The sequence below is a fragment of the Sinocyclocheilus grahami genome, unplaced genomic scaffold (assembly GCF_001515645.1).
Source record: "Sinocyclocheilus grahami isolate Dianchi unplaced genomic scaffold, SAMN03320097.WGS_v1.1 scaffold170.1, whole genome shotgun sequence".
Lineage (NCBI taxonomy): Eukaryota > Metazoa > Chordata > Actinopteri > Cypriniformes > Cyprinidae > Sinocyclocheilus > Sinocyclocheilus grahami.
The window spans coordinates 1,494,997-1,521,420 of NW_015505349.1; the positions used below are offsets into that span (position 1 = coordinate 1,494,997).

The 26,424-nt window shown below is 39.0% G+C and overlaps 1 protein-coding gene across 2 annotated transcripts; it reads right to left on the minus strand.

Annotated features, from left to right (window-relative positions):
• Window positions 1–1,426: 1,426 nt before the first annotated feature.
• On the minus strand, window positions 1,427–21,363 carry uba1 (ubiquitin-like modifier activating enzyme 1). Of its 2 annotated transcripts, none has more exons than XM_016283110.1 (26): window positions 21,150–21,363; window positions 14,709–14,825; window positions 14,449–14,507; window positions 12,976–13,144; window positions 11,437–11,571; window positions 11,182–11,288; window positions 11,011–11,101; window positions 10,716–10,848; window positions 9,618–9,715; window positions 9,381–9,527; window positions 9,018–9,194; window positions 8,797–8,904; window positions 8,574–8,654; window positions 7,889–8,041; window positions 7,619–7,784; window positions 7,314–7,510; window positions 7,159–7,223; window positions 6,874–7,069; window positions 4,280–4,354; window positions 3,993–4,182; window positions 3,733–3,821; window positions 3,555–3,647; window positions 3,278–3,469; window positions 3,088–3,189; window positions 2,532–2,632; window positions 1,427–2,418 (listed from the first exon to the last, which is right to left on the minus strand). In XM_016283110.1, the coding sequence occupies exons 2-26, from the start codon at window positions 14,823–14,825 to the stop codon at window positions 2,283–2,285; spliced, it is 3,177 nt and encodes a 1,058-aa protein (XP_016138596.1). In that variant the 5' UTR covers window positions 21,150–21,363; the 3' UTR covers window positions 1,427–2,282. The 2 variants fall into 2 exon arrangements, with proteins under 2 accessions (XP_016138596.1, XP_016138595.1); XM_016283109.1 differs by lacking the exon at window positions 21,150–21,363 and adding an exon at window positions 18,565–18,969.
• Between the last annotated feature and the right edge of the window lie 5,061 nt (window positions 21,364–26,424).

A 26,424-nucleotide genomic window follows, 5' to 3' on the forward strand; every position in this document is an offset into this window, starting at 1 on the left:
GAAAAAAAACGTGTACTTCCTGTTGTCAGGCAGAAAGAAGACAAATCAACCTCTCTTAATGACTCTTGACAGATCTTTGAGTCTCTGTGTAATTACGCCAGCCATACATAACTCCATCGACGAAGAGGATGGAAGTCAAAGCAAACCTTCTGACCCGTTGCTGAAAATAATACAGTGGTGTCTACTGCTCAGTTGATGAGATCATGACTAGCTCAGTGCGTGACAGAAGTGTGAGACAAAGATGCTCATACATGACAAAACATACAAAGTATGGCCTACAAAAAAAAAAGAAAAAAAAAAAGGCTTCTCTCCCCCCCATGCCAAAAAATACCACAAAATGGTGATGGTCAACCTCAGGAGGTCACTAAATAAGTTTCCATTGCTATTTATTTACAAGGTTTATAATTTTAGCTAAATTTGGGACATCTAAATCAAATTTAAAACCCTAATTTATCAGAAAAAATCAGGTTGGGACCAAAAAAATAATTCCTTACAATAACCGGGTTTAATGTTTGAGCATGGCAAATGCTGTCAGCAATCTGCATTAAAAAAAAAATTGGATTTACCGGTCTTACTGGATACATGCTAATTTAAAGCACATTTACTGTATTTATAACTCACTTCTTTAGATGTTGTTAATTTTAAACAAAATCAAATGCTTTAAAAAAGGGTTAGGGTTAAAATTGTACCTATTCTTGAAAAGTGACAACCACATGAAGTGCACCCACAAGAACTTGAGAGATGATAACCTGCAGAATGATTCCGTAACGTGATGGGAGCAAACTTGTCAAATTAAAACGGCACTACAAACAGTTGCAAATGTGAAGCACAGTGGCAGCATCACGCTTTCAGCTTTGCAGAAGGTAGGAGATAAATCAGTATAGAGGGGGGGGGGCAAGGTACAATTTATACAGAACAATGGGACAATGTGCTATCATTTGAAGGCCAGTAAGAGTTGGATCATTTAATTTACCATAAAACTGACTCAGAACACTGTAAGAGCCTAACTGGAGAGAATTGAAATCAAAAAGGTTAATATCGTGAAGTGGCTTAGTTAAATTGGAGTCTTACATAACGCAGCACATGAAAATGCTTTAGAAAATTTATTTTCTAAACTGTATAAAATCCTATTATCTAGATCCTTATAAAATGTTGATCCAGACTACTTATTTCTGCTATTTATTGATGTAACAAAAGATTATGAACATAACGTTTATATCCATGAACTGCAAATATATTTAAATTGTGACTTTTCTCTTTCTATTAACAATGAAATACTCCAGGTTGAGAAGTGTACTGTGCAACCTACCGACTGAAACATTGAAATATTACTGATAACCAGTTTGATTAATTGCAGATTATTTTTATTAACTTTATAGATACATTTTAAAAACAACAGTAGCAAAGAAAAGACAATAAAGCAAGAAAATGTTTTCAACTTTATTCACTAACACACTAAGTGCTCCCATTACAGATTAAAATCCTTTTTTTTATATATACTGTAATGTTTTTTGGAGTTTAACAAAGTAGAAAGAATACAGAGTTTATGTTCTACAAGGTGTACACCAGAAATCTGCCAAAAAAACAAAACAAAAAAATGGGGGAGAAAAAAAATGGTTATGTGCAAGTTCCTGACCCCAACCCATACAAAAGCCAGATAGGCAGAGGGATGTTCCCACTGGGCCTATGGGAGAGCAGGAGTTCAGTAAGTGGACCAACTCGCTCCGAGACCTTGGCCAAAAAGGGTGCTTCAAGTTACATCTAAACGTGACATCAAGCCAAGGCAGTGAACTGAAAAAAAAATAAATGAACATTACTGATTTTTCTCCTTTGTACTTTTTTTTGGCATCAGTCAATATTTTACTCCAGAATACAAAGCAAGATGGTGCTGCCCACAAAAGTATCATGAGGACAGGAACAAAGACTGGTGTGAAAAAGATGATCGAGAGGGTGGGAGGGACGAGTGGTGTACAGATAAATTCATACACTGAAGCTGTGCGTTACAACAACCAGTTCAAATAAGTTACAGCCAAAGATTCACATGCTCCCCATAGTCCTAAACATAACCAGCCTGATTGATTCATATCCTAGAGAGCTCAACCAGTTGGGAAAGAGGGGTGTTTGAGATATAATACTTATATATTTCAGTTACGGATTTAAAAAAATAAACAAAAACTGATTGGTTTCTCTTTGGGCTCTCCAAGCATACTGATGCTCCCCATCCCCAGTGGGCCGCCCTCTTCCGCCTCTGACCACTCCCCTTCCCTACCCCAACAACCCTCTCAGCGGATGGTGTATCTGACGTAGGGGACCTCTACATCCTCTTCTGTCTCGTCGTTGCAGCAGAGCTCAAAAACTAGTGCTTTAACATGCTTCCCCAGTTTCTTCTTAGACACCTTAGTCACGATCTCAGTCATCCTGTGAAAACAAAAGCAGAGCCAAACATTTCATTTTCTTCCATCTCATATGCCTCAATTCCACCTACATGATTAGAATTCAGTACGTCTCTAAGATAGGAAGAACCAACTCACGGCAGGTCCAGCCGTTCTTTAAGCTTGGCCGCAGGCATGAAGAAAGAGTAGAGCATGGAAACTCCCTGAGAGAGCATAGTGATCTCCAGTTTGTGTTCATTCTGAGGGAATAAGAGTGTGAACCATGAGTACACCAGGTCAAGTTTGCCTGCTTCTACAAGGGATGGACACAAATATGGCATGAAAATATAGCAAATAACCTTCCCGTTTACTAAAGTAACATGGATTATTGATATTTATAAACTTAACCGCATGAAAAAAAAAAAAAAAAAAACACACAAAAAGGCCTCTTTCTTTATTTCTTAAATTAGATTTCTTATAACTTACTAATTTATGCAACCAAACCAATCAGAATGTGTTATTAAAAGTTTACCTTTTTAATTTCACACTTTAAATACTTATATACTTAATAAAAACTTATAGTCCAGAATAACAAATTGAGATAGGGTTAGGGTAATTGAAGTAGTCGATTCATTTATCTGCGGAGTACTAAAATAATCTTCTATGTCCACCCCTAGTTTCTTCAAACACATCAACAATGAGAATCAAGTATTACCTTGAAATAGTCCAAGAACTGTCGGAGTGTCATTTCTTCACCATTGGGCTGAATGCCCTTCACCTCAAAGCGGTCCCAAAGTGTCCAATCAATCTCATAGTACTATTAAAGAAAGCAAATGTGTCAAAGTAGCTCATTCATTCAAAGGGATGCCAACTCTGCTGCTGTAATGGAGAATGCTGTTGGTTACCTTGTGTTTGGGAGCAGCTATGGGCTCAGAGAAGGCGAAGAAAGGCAGAGCAAGGTTCATGAAGCCGTTCTTGTAGGACTTGAGCTTCTTGTGCCCCTGAACGATCTTCAGCAGCTCCAGACACACCAGACCCACCACAGCAGCTGTCGTCGTGGCGATTGCTGGAATGATTTTTCCAGCAATGAGTTTGCTCTGAAAGAAAAAGATAGGTGAGGATCTGTGATGGTGGGATTTGCCTCCCAAGACAGTTGAGAAACCATTTCATTGGCCCTCTCACCTTGTGCCTGTCTGCAGGAGGAATGTCGTAGTTCTCTGCTCTTAGATTAGAAGCTGCTACAATGAAGTCCATATGAAAGTTTGTTTCATCGTCCTGAGGAAGATAATTTAATTAGCATTTTAACTGAAGTTCATAATTTCTAAAGGCTGGAAAATTGGGGTTGTGTCACAAGCAGTACCTTTTCAAACTCAATGGGACAGAGCTTGAATTGAGAAGCTGCTTCTGCAGAAGGCAACCGTGTCTTCAGTTCTTCAAGCCTAGAGTCATCTGAAAATAAATAAATGAATAATAAAATGAGCAATGTTTGGGACAGTGAAAACTATCATTTGCTTTAGCATCAGGTTTAATTCGTTGCGGAATCACTGTATACAATCTGAAAACAAAAAGGAGGAGCTCAGCATCAGTTTCAAAATCCACATCCACCACTTCACCTCTTACCGATTGATGCATTGGCACTCTGTAGCTCCTGATCAGACACGTGGATCTTGACTCCTGACTTGGGTGTGAACTCAGGCACTTTAACATCCTGCAGCAGCTTAGTCAGATCAGAACGCTCAGTGGAGCACGGCAGGCCATATGACTGGGCAAGCAAGTTAGCTGCTGCCATGATGTAGTCCATGTGAAGATCCTACCAATCACAATGATATCAAGACCAATCATTTTTTGTTACGACATGAAATTTCAAAACAATCTTTTATTTGAGTCTTTTCACAGTGAATACTTACATTGTTAGTGCTGAATTCTAATGGATGAGGACATCTCTTCGGACCCGACCAGAATGGTGCCCCAGAACTTGTAAGCTAGACAGAAAGAGCAGAAGATATTAAATTAAATGTTCGTTAAAGTTGGCATGAAATGGAAATTCAAATGCATTTTTATTGATTTATCCATGCATGTTTTTTTCCCTTGTAATTTTTAACCAATTTCATAACTTAATACTCCAGTGAAGTCAGACTTTCTCCAGTCTCCCCTTAAATCCGGTCCCGTTCTTACAAAGCGGCTGCAAGCGTGCATTCAGATCTGCCTCCATTCAATCAACATTCAATGGACACAAAAGTCCATCCCTAGATTTTTCCTTTTTCAAAATCGGTTTCACTCAGATGTAAGGCACAATACTTGAAGGTTCTGATAGAATTTTTAATCAAGGAAAATAATAAATATTTTGCCAACCAACTTAAGTTTTTTAATAAATCTTTTTTCTTCATTATGATCTCAGGCCAGTTGTATATCCTTGACAATTTTGACTTTATGCCTCAATAAAACTGAATAAAAAAAATTCATACATAATACATTGTAGTACTGTCAAAAGTACCGACGTCAGCACTGAAATGTAAAAAAATGTGACGACACAATCATTTGCCGCTAGCATTGAGCGGTTGTGTGCATTCTCAGACAGCTCTGATTGGCCATGTGTTCAACAGATATGTCTGTGTCGGATCCGTCTGAGAGCAGATATATTAGGGATCCACTGACAGACGCAGCTTTCAAATGCTCCCATGTGCATCTGCGTAAGCGCTCTGTGAAGAGTGTGAAGCGATGATCATTGTAGCCAATCACATTGTGTCCCATCTCGTATAAACACGCTGATCATTTCCTGATTTTATGAAGCATGATCCCCCCCCAGTCTGTTGTGATTGGCTAAACCGCCTCTAGTGCGCATCTAAACGTCCCGCCCCTCACCTCAGCGACATGTGCTCTGGTTGTATTGTAAACAATGACGTAGTCTATATTGCTTATCAATTTGTGCCCGATTGAGACACAGAGGATATTAGTGAAGAGGATCGCGCAGAACCTGTGCAAGCACAGCTCTTAATGGTATGTTTTTTGTTGTCTCATACTTTTAGATACGCTGTTATTTGTAAATGCTACTGCTTTGGTTAGCTTTTAATATATGGTTTTATCCTGATTAAAGCTTTAATACAGTACGGCAACCGCACGAGCGTCCATGTTTAACGCTTCTCATAGTTATGTAAAAATAAGTGTATAAATGGAACAGTTCATTGTTTTTGAAAGAAAGAAAGACAGACAGACAGACAGACAGACAGACAGACAGACAGACAGACAGACAGACAGACAGACAGACAGCCAGACAAACAGACAGAGAGAGGAACAGTATTAAGAACCGCTGCTTTAGAACATTGATTTTGAAACTTGTGAATCCATTAGATTCGTTAGAAGAGATATGAATAGATTTTTATGTGCATCCATATTTTTCTTCCTCTTCTCTAAAGCAGCGCAGCATGGCCTTGCCCCCTTCGTTGCGTGTTCCCGAGGGCGGGGTTTGTGATGTCACAAACCAGGGAAGTAACTCGTAGTCCCTACAAGCCGTTTTTGTAGGCATTAAACTGCCAGAATTTTAAAAGACGTTTGCATTGAACTTTTAGCGCCGCAACTTTGCAGATGTTGTTTATGCTCAAACAGCAACATTACACACTAACATAAAAAAAAAAAAAAGTGAAATCGCAATCAACCACCTCTTTAAAAATGTGACGATGCCAGAATTTCCCGCTAGCATTTAGAGCGCTGTTGAGTGGATTCTTAATTAAACAGCTCTGATTGGCCATTGTGTTCACACCACAATGGCGAATTGTGATATCGGTACTTTTGACAACACTACAATTGCTGTTTATAAATACAATGACTTCAATGCAATGTATTTGAATGCATTAACCCTGGTGCTCCTCGCGTGACAGTAAAAAAAACAACAACAACAAAAAAAAACTATTTCACACCAGAAATAACATTTAATTTGTGAATGTAATCTATTTTACTTCGATAATGTTTTTGATATTTCATATTTTCACACATTCGCAGTAGTTATAACCCATTACCTGTTAACCACTTTTTGAGCATAGACCTGAAAATAACATTTCCAACTTAAACTGTTGTAAATCATGAATGCTTTGCAGCACAGACTTAAGTTTGGTCTCTTTTGAAAGACGACACCTGGCAGATTATTGCTTTTATATGAACTATATTTTCCTAAACATGTTTTACTCTAAAACAAGACAATAAAAGCCATAAATCCAAGTTATGTTCCAAATTTGAGTTTGATATCAAAAATAGGCTTTCACTAAGATTTTGTTTGGGTGCAGTTCCAAATGTTTCCACTAGATGAAACTTTCCACTTTTTCAAACCATTTCCTTGATTTTTTATTTTTCCCACAAAACAAGTGCCAAACCCTTTACCAAGTTTCATACAATTCAGATTAAGTAAAAAAAAAAAATTCTAAAAACACCAAAATGTAAAATTTCTCAGTCAAATTTTTATGAAAAGAGTCCAATGATAGCTGATCAAATGAGAACAGACAGGCCTCACCTGGTCTGGGGGGAAATTGTGCAGTAGCTGACGGATGTTGTTGTTATATTGACACTGCCAGTGGTTGCGGGCCCAGACTACACAGTCCTCCCAGCTGTGTGGGTAATCTGTCACCAGGCTCTTGTATACTGCCTCCAGCACCTCCAATGGCTGCGCTCCAGGGAGCTTCAGTGTGCGCTCCATAAACTTTGGGTCTCTGGGGAGGAATGAGAACAGTACATATTTAAATGGCTGACAGCACCACGCGTGGCAAATTTATGGGTTGTTCAGGGAGATAATACTTACGTCATATACTGCAAGGCATTTTCAGCAGGCTGTTTGAAAAGTCCTTCAAACTCGTCACGAGCCCACTAAGAAAGCAGGTGGGTACAGACAATTTAGGTCAATCAAGGCTCAAGACACCAGAAGTTCATCCCAAAGAAAAGGTTGAAAAATTTTACCTGAAGGGTGTGTTCGATTGCATTAGGGAAGTTTTTGAGCGTGCAGATAGGAATGGACTTCTCTGGAGGGTCCTGGCTGGAGCTGTACGACTCTGTGAGGAAGGGAATGACCACCTGCACATTCCCTTTGGTGCCTAGAGTACCAGACTCCAGCAATGGCTTACAGTAGTACACACACCTCCGGTCCATATACATACCTGGAAAAGGAAAGCATGCGGTGTCAATTTCACAAGCAGCTATTTGACCGTTCAATTTTGAAGTAACCTACATGACCAACCCCTTTGCTTTCTAAAAATCTTACTTACGGGCATCTACATTGTCAAGAGCATTTGTCACTCCATCGAGGCTTTCAAAGAAGTCGTCATCATAGATCTTCTCAGTGTCAGGCCCTACACGGTTCTGATGACCCGTGATGCGGATTGATGGGTTCATCTGCTTCACAGCTGCAGCGGCGGTCTCGCTCTTCATCTTCTGCTCAGAGGAACAAAAAAATGATCAGCAACCATTCAAGGAAGACATTACAATCAAGTTCTCTTCACAAAATTCCTTTTTCAATCTGTGTAAGTGAATCTCACCGTAACGTCCCATGGCCTAAAGAGGAACTGTCGATTGAGATTGGACTTCTCTATGGTGTCCATATCAGTAACTATGACCTCTCCTTCACCGCTGGCCAAGCCCATCATAGCAAAGTTTTTCAGCAGCTCACAACCAATGGCTCCAGCACCAACCTGAACACAGGAAACAAGTCACAAAAATTAATACTTACACTAAAACAGTGTTATTTTAGTATAATTTATAAACTATTAGTTTTTAGAATTATAAATTAGCTTTCATTTATTTTGACTAATAATTTTATACAATTGTCATTATTATTATTATTTTTAAACATTTACAAATAGCTTTAACTTATTTTATTTCAATTAGTAATTTTAGTACTTCAACTAATGTATTATAGTTGGTTGCAAATGCAACGTTTCTCACTTTCATTAGTTTTAATCTAATATTTATATTTTGCTGCAATTAAAAATACTTTTAATAGTTTTAGTTTACAATAACACTTGACTAAAGGCAAAACAATCTAGTTTGGAGCAGTTAATTCTTGCAGCATAAACTTGCCTTGTGATAAATGTGATTTTAAAAGGTTTTGTTTGATTGGATCAATATAATTTCAGGGGGAAAAAAGCAAGCATTGTGCAATTGCATAATTAGCTTGGTATAATCATCTCCCATTTTGACAAATGGCCAATTTCAGCTCCTCACCAGAAAGTATCGCTGTTTGGCTAACAGCTCCTGCAGCTTGGACCCAAAAACAGCAATCTGGCCATCATACCGGCAGTTCCTCTACAGAAAAAAAGATGAAGAAATTATTCCTTGAAATAAACCAACAATCTTTTGGGTGAGATGCATGCATTTCCACTAGCATCAAACAAATATTGAAAAACATGAATAGATCTCACAAGACAATGGTACAAGCAGCACTCACAGGTGCACACTCTTCCTCTGTAAGAATGGCATCCTCAGCGTCAGATAAGCACTCCAAAGCATCAAAATACAGCCACTGCATGATGGGCATAAACTTCCCTGTGCAAGCCTGAAGAAAAAAAAAAGCAATAAATAGACCATGACAGAGGAGTCTAACACAACATGTTCCCGCTACATCTCTTTGATCCCAAGCTCAAAGACAATGATGGGAGACTGTATTACCTTCATAACCTCCTGGGCAGCAAGCCCACCAATAAAGGCATTGATGGGTGCCAGGTCTCCGGCAGCCAAGCAGGACAGTTTTTTGATGATTGCCTGGTCCAGCTGCTCTTGCTTGGCAGATCCGGACTGTGCAGCATTCACCTCTTCAGCCAGAGTCACAAGCTCGTCTGCATCGGACTGCAGCAGTATGGAGAGAGAAAGAGATCACTGCCGAGTCACTGAGACTGATGTCCACAACTCCGCATTCATATGCCACACTGCGTAGTGGTTGAGGCATTACATTTCTTGCAGTTCTTGGCAAGAATAAACTTTAAAGTGGATTGGACCTTATGCAGAAATCTAACAACTAGCAGAAGTGTTCACCTGACTCCAGGGCTTCGGTAGACGACTGTGCTTCTTCTCAAAAGCGTGCAGTGCCTGAAAGCCCACGTGCAGTTGGCCTGGACGATCAAATTTGGCAAAATCAGTCACCATGAACTCTGGTTCGGCCATGGAAGAGGACAGGGATTTCTGGTTGAAGAAAGAAGTGTGCATATGTAATCCACTTTTTCACTTTACATGAGTTCTACAATGTTAATCTCAGCATGGGTGTCAACTTACAAAGGCAACTGTCTTGGGCATCTTCACTTGTGTGACAATACCACCTCTCACATAGTCCGAGAATGAGCTGGTGTTACAGATGCTGAAGGTGTAAGGACCTGACAGCAGAGGACATCACAGTCATGAAACAGCCTAAAAGACTGACCTTCGAACGGTGTACAGTTAACAGCATACCTCCTTAAACAGTAACAAGTACAGTGCTTTGGCCTCTGAGACCAGGAACTTATTTCCACCTTCCTGTTCCTGTAGGACAGGGGTAGGTGACTAAAGTGATCAGTAGCTAAAGTGATTGACATTTGTTGCCTTATGCTGATCCAGTTACATTTTAAAAAGTAGGTCGACACAAACAGCAGTTAAACCTGTTAAACAGCCATAGTCTAAAAGTTCCAGACATCTGAAATGGTTGTAAATTTGCCAAGACGTAGACAAATGTGAATGCCTTGACACACAGTGAGGAAGATGAGGCAAAAAAGAGTCCAATGAAAACGGTTTGAGCACTTTTTGATGTTGTCAGCAAGCTTTTTGCAAAAAGCCTTTTCATGCTTAATTATTTCGCTAAATGACACTAGTCATTTACCAAGTGATTTTGCCCTCAGCAAAAATCCAAGAGGGCCTGAAAATGACGTCAAATTATTTTATAGCTAAAACTACTAAATATCTAACTATGCATCTATCTATTAGATAAATTAAATAAACACACACATATTGAAAAATAATGTAATCTACTTTTGTGACTTCTAGACCTAAAAATCATGAACATGAATAAAATATCAAAATGCCATGTGCATTTGTATAACAAATATTGTAGATAGTAAAATATTTTATTGTGAAGTAAAAAACTTTTTCCCCCCCTTAATCCACAGAGTAAATCACAAAGGACTGGAAGAGTATGTAAATAATTCACTGTTAGAAAGATTGGGATGCCAGAAAAAATGACAACTCCTGGAACTCTGAAATGTAATCATTTTAATTATATTTGCTTATTGGAGTCAAAAAGTTGAGAACCACCGATCTAGTATGTTTGTGGAGGTCTCTGGGCTAACAAGAGACTGGGCGGTTTCTGGGTCTGTTAAAATGAGAAAACCTATGATAACTCACCCAGTGTCTTGATCTCTATTGGATCACAGCCATTGAGCTCTGTCATGCCCTGCACTTCTGTGAAAGTGACGAAATCTCCACTCTCAAATCCATGCCGTGCTTCATCCAGACATGTAACCACACCAGCACTGTCCTTTTCACACACACACAACACAAAAAGAGCAAAAGGTTCAGACAGCCAGAAGTTTAACAAATGTCAATGTGACACTTAATTCGCTCTGACTCTACAATAATCAAGGTTTAAAAGTTACCATCACACAGTATAATTTAGCCAAGTCCAGTTAACAATTTTTACCTTTGTGATCATTGAGATCATGGCGCTCAGTGGCTGCTCTCCATTGATGTCAAACACTGTCATTTCCTCCCCAAAATCACAGAACAGTTGCCTATTGAAATACAGAACATGCATGAGACAAAATAATACCCAAAAACCTTAACTCGACACAAAACAAGAAAGGCATTCTACCCAAACAGCCCACGCGTGTCTGCCACGATCAACTTAATGCCATTACTATGGCAGAAGTCACCGACGCGCATCTGCTCATCGAGGCTGGAGTTGGTGAGCACAACAACCTGGTCAAACACACAAACGTCTGTTAGCCTACTCTCTTAAATGCATTAAACTAAGTAATGCAAAGTTCTGTATGCATGTGGGAAAAGTAGGATTTAGTCCATGTGTTGAGCTTATGGATGTAGTCCAGTGGATCCATAACAACAGTACCTGAAATTTGGTCAGGGATTCGTTGGTGAGGGCGCCAGTGAAGGAGGTTACAGGCACATAGCTGTTGAGTTCTGCCAGTCGAAGCTGACTGACCTCGGCACGGTTCTTCCCAAGATCCTCCTCACGCAGGTAAAACTAAGACATGTAACAAACACTATTTTTATTACTACTACAATTAACATCACACTACATTTCAATTTCCTTATTCCTAAAATTTTTTTTTTTAGTCCACTGAATATTGTTATATAATGTCTTAATTTGTTAATGTTCACTGCTGTTCAAAAGTTTTGGATCAGTAATATTTTATAATGTTTGTAAAAGAAGACTTTAATAAAAATACAGTAATACTGTGAAATATTAATACAACTTACATTTTTCTATTGTAATATATTTTAAAGGGGTCATATGATGCGATTTCAAGTTTTCCTTTCTCTTTGGAGTGTTACAAGCTGATTGTGCATAGATAAGATCCCTGAAGTTGCAAAGACTAAAGTCTCAAAACTAGGGATGCACCGATATGAAAATTTTGGCCGATACCGATAACCGATTATTCTTTATTTTTGAAAGCCGATAACCGATACGTTGGCCGATAAATCTATATCCAAACTGTTATATACTTTTTGAGAGCCTGATTACAAAAAAGGTCTCATCATTAAAAGCCACATCCCAAACACTTCAACATAAGCAGCCTAGTTTGAACGGTGTACGTTTTAAAAATATTTTTACTCTCCCATTACCAAATTTAGTCATAAAAAAGTCGTAAAAACATTTGTATTTGTGAGATTCGTGATCGCACGTACTCGGTTTATACTATGGAGCGGCAGTACTTGCAACATTTTACAAGATTTTATTTTTGTCAGTGGTACTGAGGATCTGCAAATCATTCGCCATCGTCCTCAGTCATCTCTCCTTACACCGTGTCTACACCAGCTAAAGACTGCCTACACTGGACACGACAAAGCGACCGTTGAAAATCATTTGAAATTTGTGTCAGCACGTCATAAATAGAACGCGGCAGCAGTTTACTGTCAGGGATTTGTCGTGTCACGCGCGCCGCATCCAGTGTAGACAGCATCACTGATTATAATGAGTTCTTTTGACTGATCTATACATAATTAATCTTAATAATAGATCAGTGGTTCTATAGTATTTTGTCGTGCCACTCGCATCCGGTGTAGACACGGTGTTAGGAATCGTTAGTTGTTTTCCCTTATAAGGTAAATGTCTACAAATTTGGCATCGGACGATATCGCCCAACCCTAGTGGAAACCAGAAAACATTTTTCTTAGGAATCTTGATTAATAGAAATTTGAGAAGATCAGCATTTATTTTAAATATTTCAAATATTTAACATTACTTTATCTTACTGACCCCAAACTTTTGGAGAGTAATGTAATTTAATTGTCATTTGAGCCATCAAATGTGGATTTTGACTATACTCTTGTTTTAGTTATTTTACAGCCCCTCTGCATTATTAGCAGCAATGGCTGTGTTTTGCAGTCACACACTTATGGTTATGACTCATGACCAACCACTGACCTGTGACGAAAGGTCATTCCACTCAGCCACGCCCTGGTCATGCAGGGTGACACTCTTGACTCCTCCCAGAATGACATTCTTGGCTATTTCTACACCCAAACCTCGCAGCCCTGAGATCAAAACATTGGAGCTCTGCATGCGTTTCATAGCATCATGGCCCAGTACGTACCTGAGAGACACATACTAAATTTAACAACTACTCATGTGATCTCTTATTTGCTGAAAAAGAACATTCTAAAAGGCCCCGATATACTTCAAACAAAATCGAAGAACGAACTGATATGATGTCATTTCGAACAAAATCAGGCCGAAACGAAGTTAGTTTTGAGTTCGTTTAGGCAGTTCGAAACAGCTCACCAAAGCGAACTTTCTGGGGGAGTTCGTTTTGCCTCCTAAACACCTTTGAGCTTCCATTGGTCCGTGGCGATTACGCAATCGGTGGGTGTGTTCTGAAACACCACCTTCTTTGACGTGAGATTTTTTTCCCCCCCAGTTCATTTCTCATTCCACGGAGGTCAGACAGGAGAACAACATCTAGAACAGCAACAACACCAAGTTACTAGCAATATGAATACACTGGAATAGCTGAACTGCCACAGATATATCCGCACCTGTACGATCGCTCGCGGAGAGACTTTAAAGATTTAGAGAAAGCATTTAATTCCTAGAAAGAAATTGCAACAAAGCACGAGTTATGCAAAGTGACGTGGTGAAACATCCGATGCCAGTTTTCCAAAGCCATGAAAAGAATGAAAGGAAAGAGTGGAGATAAGGTGGCGAGTAGCAAATACCGGTTTCAAATAATTATTTTTACACTATACTGCTGCTGCCATTTTTTTCTGTATGCGAATTTGAAAGGTATGCGATAAATGAAATGCCAAAAGAACATACAATAATTAACCTTTGTTTTTATCCAAATTAAATCATGATGCACATAAAATATAAAAAGGTGCAATAATTTGCCCAGTTTAATAAAATAAATGAACAATCATAAAATAAAGTAACACGTCTGTGTTATTGAGATGACTCCAATATTTTTTTTCACATCATGCTAAAGTTTTCAGACCAAAAAAAAAAGTTCAGACTATGAGCCATTCACACTTCCTATAAAGGGCCGATTATGGAAATGGTTGGTTCTTTTGTATTGCTAACATGATACTTGACTCTGAACTGCTGCTAATCATTATTCTTTTGTCTATAATATTCTGACCATTGGTACCCGTCTCACACCTAGATACATTTCATCATTGCATCGTTGTTGCGTTTAGGGCATATGCGCGAGCGGCGCGAAACATAATAATCTACAACCCGGCTACAGCAGCACGGAGGGTGTCAGAAAGTTTGAATACAGTATACCGTCGCTCAGCCTTTTCAAACTTCTTTTTGCCCCCAAATAAAGAACGAAAACGAACTTTGTTTGAAGTATATCGGGGCCTTAAGGATACATCAAACTGAAATGAAGGCCAAACTCACAGCTGTCTGGAGTACAAGCCCTCGTCGATCTCAGCATCATTTCCATTCTTAGCCATGCCCTGCAGAGACCAAAACCACAGTTATCAGACTATAAGTAGACAAGCATAACTTATGAAACCGGCTGCCTTTCAACAACCAAACACAGTAAAGAATGAAGATTATATTCACAAAATATGTGCCTACACATACCCGTTTAGATTGCATATAACCGGGACATCTAGACAAACAAGTTATTTTTAAAAAGCTTGACTTGAACCTACGTTAGCTGGTGTGTGGGACAGTTCGGTTCTGACAGAGTTAGAGGAGGAGCAGTGGGATCCCGTCTTCGTCTCTGATCCTGACACGCGACGCTTCTTGGACAGCGGCGAGCTGGACATCTAGAAGAAAAGAAAGCAAGCTCAACCTCTGTATTTTCAAGTGAATATTATTAATTCTGAGCGCCTAAATATTGTTATGCAAACACTGCAGATCACGTGAAATCTACAGAGAAAATAAAAAGAACAGGTCACTTGGTTTTGGTGGAATGTTGTTTCCCAAATGAAACAAACCAGTTAACATCTTGGTGGAGGCTTAAAAGCATTTACAGGCTATTTGCACTAGGACTTGGCAAAAGCTCACGCGTTATTCCCACAAACAAATGGAAAGCAGTGGTGCAAATGAACAATAATAGCAACCAGCACCCAGATGGTTTGAAAACACTATTTAATGTGCAAGCACCTGGATAAAAAGAGTTCTACAAATTGTACTTTTACTCATTATTGAACAAAGATGTTTTAAAATCTTGGTATACAGCCAACATGGAACAAAAGAGCACAAATGTATATAATAAAAAAAAAAAAATGTATTAAAGAACAGGGACTCGTTCTTCATACGTCGCTTACTCAGTTAGCTGGATTTGATAGTGGATGATTTGGCATGATCTTGGATTGTTTGGTTTTTCGAAGCTCATCCCGGAGTTGCTGTCATAGCAACAGGTCCTTAAGCTTAAACCTGCTCTGGAGCAGGCTTATTTCATGTAAACAGGATTAGATTGCATCTTTTTAAGCAAAATTGACACTTAACATCCGTCCCAGCCACCGCTACTTTATTACAAGAGTATCCTACTGATACAGGGACAATAATTTTAAATAAGTCATTTAAAAATTAATTTAAAGATAATATAATAATGTTGTGTAGTCTTTAATACTATACACAGCCAGTTTTACTCACTGAAAGATTTATTCATTATAAAATAATTACTTCATAATTGTATTAGAGTCTTACACACGCTATACAGATAATGTAGAGTAGTGCATTAATTTGAGTGATGACAGCTATTATGGGAGTGGCTTGATGGAGCGCAGGAGATGCAGATAACTTGATCTTGACCCTTAAGAAACTTTAATTAATGCTGTCACGTAACAAATCTGTTCAAATATAAAATTAAATTAATTGCTAATTACTACATTGAAATAAAAATGTAAAGCCTGTACAAATATTAGAAATTGTGAATAAATAATTGGGAATCATGTAAAAAATTAAATAAAAACAGTGGACATTTAATTTATCTATTATAACATTTATGTAGTTTTGTTCGCTTGGCTGTTTCCTTATAAAAGTCCAGAAATTTGTCAAGTTTTTCCAGCAGGTGTCTTTTTTAATTATATGATCTCATTACGCTGCAGTCTTGCCGCCAGCCAATCGCTGCACTGCTGATCGTGGTTTCGAGTATCGATACATAGCCCCTTTTAAACCAACCCATGAACACGCAATTATCTCAGATAACTCAATCCAGCCATACTAATCATCAACAACAGGTGTGCTTGAAGAACCGAATTAGCCAGATCCTGATTAGCGCGATGATATCATCTTGGATGTGACATTTAATCTCGGATGTAATAAGCGATGTACGAAGAACGGGCCCCAGACAAACGATCATCTGTGTAAAAAACAAAAAACAAACATGCAACATGCATTTAGAAGAATGTTGAAATATACCCTTAAATACATAATGGCTCATTTCCACAGAGCGGTAGAGTTCAGTACAGCACGGTACTTAATTATTTCTGTTTCCATTGTCAGAAGTTGCGAATGGTACCAAAATAGTTAACCGTACCACTTTTTTGGGACCCTTCCGTTTTGGTACCTAGAACAGTAGTCCGGTATCTAAAGGGTGGAGCTAGACTCAATGCAGAACATTGATTGGTTGACAGAATCGTCACTAGCGTGTGCTACAAGGGAATGACAACACAAGGGGAATGAAGCGTCTCCTTCACTCATTCTGCCATGCTGCTCATGTGTGTTGGGCTTGTTTACATCAGTGCGCAAACAAAATATAACAGTGTATTTTATAATTTTATATTTTCACACTCATACACACAATGTCGCTACTTTCCGGCATACACCACACCTATCAAGTAATGGTACTGTTGGCGGGGGAAACGCAAGACAGATCAGGGTGTACTGTCCTGTATCGTACCGTACTGTGACCCATACTGCTTTGTGGAAATTAGCCATAAATGGTTATTTCAGCACTGGACAGTTCCTTTACAGCAATGCAGTGAAGTCAGCCTCATTCTAAAGGACACAAAGAAATTCTAGTCTTTAAAAGCAAGGCTAGTTATTATTAGACTACTCATATTTCGCAAATAATTGCATTTGTACTAAGAAAAAAAATAAATGAAAGGGAAAGCACCAAACTACATTTTGATCACTTATACATGGAATAAAAACAATAAGGTTTGTCTTTCCACAGCACAAGGAGAGGCTGATTTCTGCCGCAAGATGAAGCGCTTTGGCTATAAATAGCTCGAGGACAGAAGCGTTGTGTTTATGGTGAACGGCTCCGTACATCTACTGGCTCACCCATTTTGCCTTTAAAACGCTGATTCGTTAAAACAAAACTGCAGTGAATGTCGCATCCCAAGACCGGTTCCGTGCAGCGTTTCCACAACACAAACTTAAACTCTTTGATATGAATGGACGGTTGCCCATCCATTCATATCCCAAGTATCATGTTAGGATATCTCGCTAATAAGGCGCTGAGTGGCCAAGTATGACGCGGAGTTCAACATCTATGACATTCACTAAAATGTGGGGTGAGACACAGGAGGAAGACTTGCTTTACTGAAACGAAACTTTATAACGCTCTTTAAGCTGCAGTTCAACTGCCCTCGAAAGAGAGCGTAGATTCTAGAACGACTACAAACTCACGAGCGGTGATTCCGCATGCAATCGTGCCGTTCTGAACACAGCTCTCGGTATTTGAGCGACAGTGCATCGAGAACCGTCTGCATTTCCTCACTCATGTTGTTCTAAACCTGTATGGCGACTCCTGTGCTACATAAAACGAGTCATCAGGCAGAAAATGACACTCATTCACTCTCGTTTTTTCCATACAATGACTGAGGCTGTCATTCTGCCTGACAACAACTTTTTTGTTCCACGGAAGAAAGAAAGTCGGTCATACATGTTTAGAACAAGAGAGTGTTATACCGAATTTTAATTTTTGTTTAATAAAACCAGAATAATGCCCACAAATTCCATTCGCGTATAGATAGTGAAGTGAACTTAATATATTGACACACCAAGATTACGATATGAGCAGATTGAGAATAAATCTGTGCGTGACATAAGCAAAAATAACACAAGATCGATTATCTCGTTTTGATCAACGGTCACACCTGCTTTGTACATTTCAGATATTCACTTCCGTTTCGAAAAAAAGCACACACACAAAAAATCATCCGCAGTATGTCAAGATATCAAATGTTAAATAAGACATGCGAAGCAGGTCGCCTGCCGCTAATCAAATTTGCCAAATTTAACCGGATGATCACTTAGCAGGGAACACGAGGGGACTCTTAGACACCTAGCTTGCTAGCCTGCTAATTGCGTTGTAATAGTTGGTGCAGGCAGTTTACTGAGCCTGAGGCCTAGCTCACTACAGTTTCAAGTTCGCATGCTAACCAGTGAATGAAAGAACTCGGCGCCTGTACAAACACAACGATCTGATCCATGCTGATCACCCAGAACATCATTATACGAGCCTGGGCGAGTACAGTCGGGGAAATACACGCGATAAAGCGCTATTCGAGCGGACAGCTGCTTGCACTGAGCGCAATGTTTGTCTCTTACCAATAATACTTCTCAGTCCACTCTCAGTGTCAGCAAACCGCTCCTCGTGTGAAACTAACTTAGATGGTGCGGATTGCAGGCTGATGTAGATGCGAGGAGAAAACGGACAGCAACAGCACGAACAGCGCTGAGCGAGATGCTGTGAGTAAAGCCCCTTCACTATCCTGCAGAGTCACCGTGTCGTTCAGTCTGCTGCCTGCCTGTGTCGCGTTTCTGGGTTGGTTTCAGCGAACGGAACAAAACCAAAATGGCAGCTGTGGCACAGGGGCGGAGCTGCTCGGATAAAGAGGAACAGGAAAAGGTGGTCTGGCCAAGACTGCTGCAACTCCTCTGCAGTCGCCCATTGGCTGCCCTACCTATGACTTTACGGAAAACCCACCCACTTCTGCATATGCCGGGACTTCAGGCTTTTGTAATTGATATTCAGTTGTGCATAATGAACTGAACCACGTTATCCATTGTCATGAGGCTGTGGATAAAGAACTGAATCCATGCTGTAGAAGGATAGTTCGCCAAAATTAAAAATGCCATAATTTACGTCCAAACCTGTATGACCTTATCTTTTATGTTCCACAAAAAAAAAGATGTTAAAAACTGTCTCAGTGTCTTTTGTCCATTCAGTGTTTTGTCAATGGTTACCAAATTTCTTCAAAATATATTGTGTGTTCCACAGGAAAAAAAGGCAAACAGTTTTTGAAAGATGTGAAGGTTAAAGAAAATTACCGTTTTTATTTTGTGGGAACTTTCCCTTTAAATGGTTTTATGTCCTGGACAATTTACATATGAGATACAAATTATACTGAAAGTAAAAGCAACGTTTTAAGGAAAACTTATGATGCGTGTATTATTTGAGTCCTAATATGTTGGAAAATAACTATATGTGTTCTGAGATATTTAACGCCCTTGCCCTTATAAACGCTATGGATATATGAAAACAGTACAATTATAATCTTGTTGTGGATGGAAAATATGTTTATGCATTCAATCTACAATTCTCCTTTTTTTTTAAAGACACAATTTTGTAAGATATTGTCATACATGTCTCTCAATGGCACTCTAGGCTACAGCAATGCAAAGATAATGATTTACTTACAATTAACAGCCAAAACGAAATGTACACGTATACAAATGTACATATTTATTACTACTCAAAGTAAACATTATGGCATGCAAAACCTATAAAAGAAACATGCAAATCTATAGAATATTTGTCAAATGGCTGAATGGAGGCATAAAGTGCTTATTTGATAACTTAATAGACATAATGAAGCAAAACACTAAAGCAGTTGCTGCACTTATTCACTCTACTTAACATAAACATGAAGAAAGCCATAGAACCTGCTAGTTGACAGCTGTCTCTGTAAACTAGGTCACAACTATTTTACTAAGGAGCACACATACTTGACAAACTATTTGGGTAAAATATTTCACCCATGCAGATGGGTATAAACGGTGGCATAATATTAAGCCATAACACAACCATAACATAACAGCCGGTAGAAACACTGAACATCCACACTTATGATGCATCCATAACACTGAAGAATAGCCCTCGTTGATTTGCATAGAGTAGTTTACCTCTCCTAAACCAAAAACCCATGTAAAACTGTCTTTCAAAAGCAATGACTGCTAAAATGAGGGGTTAGGCATGGGCTTTCTTGTAAATGAGTGGAATAAGCGTTGGGGGATGGGGTGATACTTGTGACAAAGGCCCAAGTGGGCCGCTTATTCTCGCATATGGTGCATATACAAGAAGCAAATTTCCCTTGTGTGAGTTACCTGTACAGCAGGCACAAATAATGTCAACAATCCCCAACGCATCGCTCACGCACCTGCACTTGATAGTCAAAACCTCACAGTCCGAGTGAGCCAGTTAGCTCGCTGCAAAACACCATCTAAAAATGAGTTTCACATAGCGGTTGTATGCTTACTAAAGAGGGATCGTTGGATTTAAAGAAGCTGCAGTTTACATTATAGCAAATCGATGCTAACAGTGCACAGGGTTACATAAACAGGTCGAGTTTTAATGATCAGTGATCTAAACGGAGAAGCAAGGCAATGACAGGGTACCCCACATACTGACAAGTTTGATTCAGTATTTGGTCTATTTTCCCTAGGGTGAATCTTGAGATACTTTAAAAAGACTGTAATCTAAGCAGTTGTGCAGATAAGTGGACTGACAAATTATCTCGCTATCTTTCCAGGCTAGCTTTCAGGGAAACGGTGCGAGGACGTTTTGCGATAACGTTAGCCTGCAAAAACGCAGCTTATTAGCTTAGCGCAACCTTCTTGCAGAGCATGAAGGAAATCTGAAAAATAACGCGAAGCGTATGACGGGAGGACTAGCCAACTTTTCCGCAAGGATGAGTTCGTTTCTTGTGATGTGCGCCTGGAGCGCATTGTCTTGCGCACGCCGTTAGCTGGCTGTTCGTGAAAAAGTGGCCAGTTGAAATTCACAGGCAAATTGTTGCGCCTAGCTAGCCAACTTCAGCGGTAAAAACTTGGCTCTGGCTAGCTGTGACTGTGTTCTTGTGGACACGTTAGCTAGTTAGCATTAGCTAGGCACATAAGTATGCAGAACTCACCACATCCGATATTACTTGGCCTCTCCACGGTACTGAATACAGAAATACCTCACGGGCAAAAGATAAACAACAAAAAGATCAAACTAAGCCGTTTCTGTAACTTTATCCCTGGAAGTGGCGGGAGCTCCGTGACTTTCCAGTGTGAGGGGAGGCTGGACGGTTGCCTGACCGGCTATTCCCTGCACCGTTAACAGTTCAGCAAGTATTCTTCAGTTCATGAGCGTAGAGCCAACATGTGCAGAGTTTGAGTTGAGACTGTGCTATTATTCAAGATACAGGAAAATAACACAAAATTGTGTTTATAATAAACCGTCATATACATTAATTGCATTGATGGCCAAATGTTAAACGTTTCGAATAATATTTTACAATAAACATAATTGGGTAATAATTAAAAACTTTAATATAGTTTGTCCAAATCATAATTTTACCATTGCTATCCCCCCACCGAGTTACAAAATAGACTCGCCCAAAGCTTGAGTTGCGCCTTGCGTTATGGGAGATGTAGTTTTTATGCGTTGAAATGTGCGTTAAGTTGCTTTTAGGTAGAACGTTTATATATATATATATATATATATATATATATATATATAAATATAAGTTGCTAAACAAACCAAAACGAATTAGGCTAATCAGTGGTGGCGCTAGGGCGGGGCTTGACGGGGCCCATCAGAAACTTGCTTAGCCCACAGCCCTCCCAAGGATTTCCCAATGATGTTCCCTTATTTTTGGTGTCACTTTCATTAACATTAAAAAAATAAACATTAAAAAATGCCTAATATGTGGCCTATAAACGATTGATATTATGGGGGCGGGGTCAAGCAACACAAGCAAGCAACGCGCAAACTGTGCAAGAGTTATGCTGGTGAAGGTCAGTAAACTCACTATAGAGAAAGTGAAAGTAAAACAACTGACAGAGCTTTCTAACGCTGCATTAACGGCGCATATTCTCTGAGACAACAAGAGACAAAATTACTTCAATATAGGCTGATGATGGTATATATCTGTCTTAAATTATTCCCTTAATATTTCTCTTGTGGCCCGTATAGTGAAAAACATGAGAAAAAACGTATTTAGCGTTAAACAGGTTGTTTTTGAAAATCTGTGCACGAAATAAAGCTGCTCTTAATTTTCATCGATGACTGCAGTGTTGATCATTTTAATTATAGGCCTGTTTAAAACAAACAAACAAAAAACATTCTCAATGAGGAGTAGCCTAAACTAATAGCCTAAATTTAAATGATCCTCACAGCGCGCCATACGGCGCGGAACGGCATAGTTATATGGACTATGATTTAACAAAAACAGATTTTGTTATTTTTAGTTAAACTTAATTTTTGTTGCTTGTCTGCGCTCGTCCGCCGCTTTTTTCCTCTTCTCTGACCCCGCAGCTCTCTCTGATAGCTTGGTGTTAGTGGCACCAGTCCAGGTGTTTCCAGGTTTTACTCGTGATATTTCTCCATGTTGAGAGTTTGGTGTCGCACATATTGCTAAGCATTCTTATCCTTTTCTCCGATCAACTGAAAATAACAGGAGTGTGTCCATCTCACAAATGTATAAATCCGTCTCTGCAGTAATCTCAACCATCTAATTCCAGCAACAGAAGATAGACTAGCTGCTCATTCTACACCCAGTGGAGGGTAATGTGGTAGGTCTATATAGCATACAGTTATAAAATCATATTTAGATGCCGGTATGTAGGTCTACATTAATGTTACGTTGTAGTTTAGGTTAAACACAGATAAGCAGAAACCACATTATTGCATTCATAAATAACACCGGTAAATAAAGTGAAATGTTATAATGTACAAACAATAAACACAATACCTAGCCTATAGGCAAATTTGAACGGTTTCAGAAGAAAACAAGAATGAAAAATATAAGTTGCTAAACAAACCAAAACGAATTAGGCTAATCAGTGGTGGCGCTAGGGCGGGGCTTGACGGGGCCCATCAGAAACTTGCTTAGCCCACAGCCCTCCCAAGGATTTCCCAATGATGTTCCCTTATTTTTGGTGTCACTTTCATTAACATTAAAAAAATAAACATTAAAAAATGCCTAATATGTGGCCTATAAACGATTGATATTATGGGGGCGGGGTCAAGCAACACAAGCAAGCAACGCGCAAACTGTGCAAGAGTTATGCTGGTGAAGGTCAGTAAACTCACTATAGAGAAAGTGAAAGTAAAACAACTGACAGAGCTTTCTAACGCTGCATTAACGGCGCATATTCTCTGAGACAACAAGAGACAAAATTACTTCAATATAGGCTGATGATGGTATATATCTGTCTTAAATTATTCCCTTAATATTTCTCTTGTGGCCCGTATAGTGAAAAACATGAGAAGAAACGTATTTAGCGTTAAACAGGTTGTTTTTGAAAATCTGTGCACGAAATAAAGCTGCTCTTAATTTTCATCGATGACTGCAGTGTTGATCATTTTAATTATAGGCCTGTTTAAAACAAACAAACAAAAAACATTCTCAATGAGGAGTAGCCTAAACTAATAGCCTAAATTTAAATGATCCTCACAGCGCGCCATACGGCGCGGAACGGCATAGTTATATGGACTATGATTTAACAAAAACAGATTTTGTTATTTTTAGTTAAACTTAATTTTTGTTGCTTGTCTGCGCTCGTCCGCCGCTTTTTTCCTCTTCTCTGACCCCGCAGCTCTCTCTGATAGCTTGGTGTTAGTGGCACCAGTCCAGGTGTTTCCAGGTTTTACTCGTGATATTTCTCCATGTTGAGAGTTTGGTGTCGCACATATTGCTAAGCATTCTTATCCTTTTCTCCGATCAACTGAAAATAACAGGAGTGTGTCCATCTCACAAATGTATAAATCCGTCTCTGCAGTAATCTCAACCATCTAATTCCAGCAACAGAAGATAGACTAACTATTTTACGCGCGGATTTTTTTCTCTGGTGCTGTTTTGCGGTGTTAGTAATATGTTGGTGTAACTTGCGTCGATTGTAATGAGTAATAATATTACCCAAATTTGATTAGTAATGCGTTATTACTGCGTTACAGCAAAAGGTAATATACTACTGTAATATTATTACTTTTGTAATGCGTTACTCCCAACACTGTGTATATATATATATATATTTTTTTTATGCATTTCAACGCATGGCGGACACCGTTAAATTGCTTTTAGGTAGAATGTGTTTATATCGGGTGTGCCCATAGACTGTATAAAAACGGGTGTGCCTCACATGTCCTGAAAAGTGAAGTTGCGGGCTTTTTGATCGCCCCCTGGTGGCTGGCTGCAGTACAGTACAGGTCATAAACTCCGCCCTCTCCATGTAAACGAATGGGACTTGAGACAGCGAGCGCCGGTGTACCGACGAAACATGCTACCTATCAGATTGTGCTACCAAAAATATATTTGCATTGTTTTAAGGGTAAATTTATGGTAAGGGTATGTATGTACGGGTAGGTTTAGGGTAGGGGTAGGTATGGACATTAAAAAAAGCCTCAAACCAGAAATCACATGAATAAGATGCTGGTAGCACAATCTGATAGGTAGCATTTTTGCTATCGATTTATGCTACCTATCTTTTTAATGGGAGGTAGCACAATCTGAGCGGGTAGCCATCAAATGTAGCTGAGAGATTACTCCCAAAATATGATTTAAAGTATTTTTTGTGTAAAGCATCAAATAGACATTACAAAAAATTGCTTCAGCAAGAAATATTTTGTTTGAACAAATTTATTACATATACTCTTTTGGACCATGAGGGTGAGTAAATGATGACACAATTGTCATTTTTGGGTGGGGGAACTATACCTTTAATAATTAATTTTATTAATATTACTATGTAAATATGAAATTATTTCTTTAATGAAATGATACTCTAAATAATAAACTAAAACTGCCAGTAGGTGGTGGTAAATGTCTTTAAGTCATCGAGTCATTCATTCATTCATTTGATTCGTTCAAATGGCTGATTCATTCAGGAGTGAAGTAAATGGTTCTTTATGAATGGTCCATTAAATCATTAGGCTTGTATGACTTGAAGCGGATCATCACCATCAGATCGATCGGTGTGTGACATCAAAGTACCGCAAGAGCTATTAGAGAACAGATGGCTCCTTATGCTTTTGAATCGCTCTCACTTTGTCATACACCGATCGATCTGTGCAGCGCCGCTTCAAAGCCAACGCGCCTATGGCCATGGCCAATGGTTCAACGCGCCAAATGGTTCACCCAATTCGTTCAAATCGTTACCCACATAGGTTTGGGGCGGGGCAAGTGCGTTAAATGCGTTAATAATTTTAGCGAGTTATTTTTCACCGTAATTAATCAATCTAATTAACGTGTTAAATTACCAGCCATATATATATATATATAATTTAAGATGCTGTAGCGTGTCACCACATGGCATGTCAACGCGATTCTGAAGTATAACTGCCCCTTTTGTCATTTTCAAAGCTTACACAGGGTTTTCTGGACAATAGATTGTGCAAGCAAAACGCAGGGATAGTAAACACTAAGGTAAATGATATAATAATTGGGAAATCTGTTAAACAATGATTGAAGTAATGGGATAGGAGCACTAAGGAACTCCATAAGTAAAAGACATTGTGTTGTATTAAAAAGTAGTTAAATGCATCTGTAGCAGACAGTAATGCATTAAAGAGGCATGTGTTAAATGTTGTGTTCACTAGAAGAAAAGATGAGCAGCACCCCAGTATAGTTGGGTACATATCTGTAATTGACAGAAAAAATGACAAAGTGCTAAGAAGAGAGTGAACTAGAGACTGCTTAGTAGTCTGATGGACTGAAGATTTAAAAAAAATCTTGTGAAAACAAAACACTTCTAATTTGTTATATCCCCATATGGAATATCCATGCTGAACTGGAAACATCCGTAATAGCAAACTTGATAAGATGGCAAGTGTCTGTGTTAGCCTTTTTCACAATGTATTTTAAGCAACTTTAGCATACTTGATGCAAGGTCATTTTGAGCTGTAATATTTATTATAAGGTTAGTTATGTAACAACTGTCATTTTATACAGATCATGCCAAAAGAAAAGGCTATAAAACAAGATGGTTTGATATGAATTTTATTGAAATCCGCGCTCGTTTGACTCGCGACTCGCGCGTCTGAAACGTCTTCCGTTCTCAGTCGTTCTGCGATTGAATAAATGCACTTCTTGTCAAGAGAAAAAGTGACAGAAGCAACAGTTGTGAGTGGAGTGGCCAACCCTAGCCCCGCCCCTGCGTTAATTGCGTTAAATATTTTTAACGAAAAACGAAAAAATAATT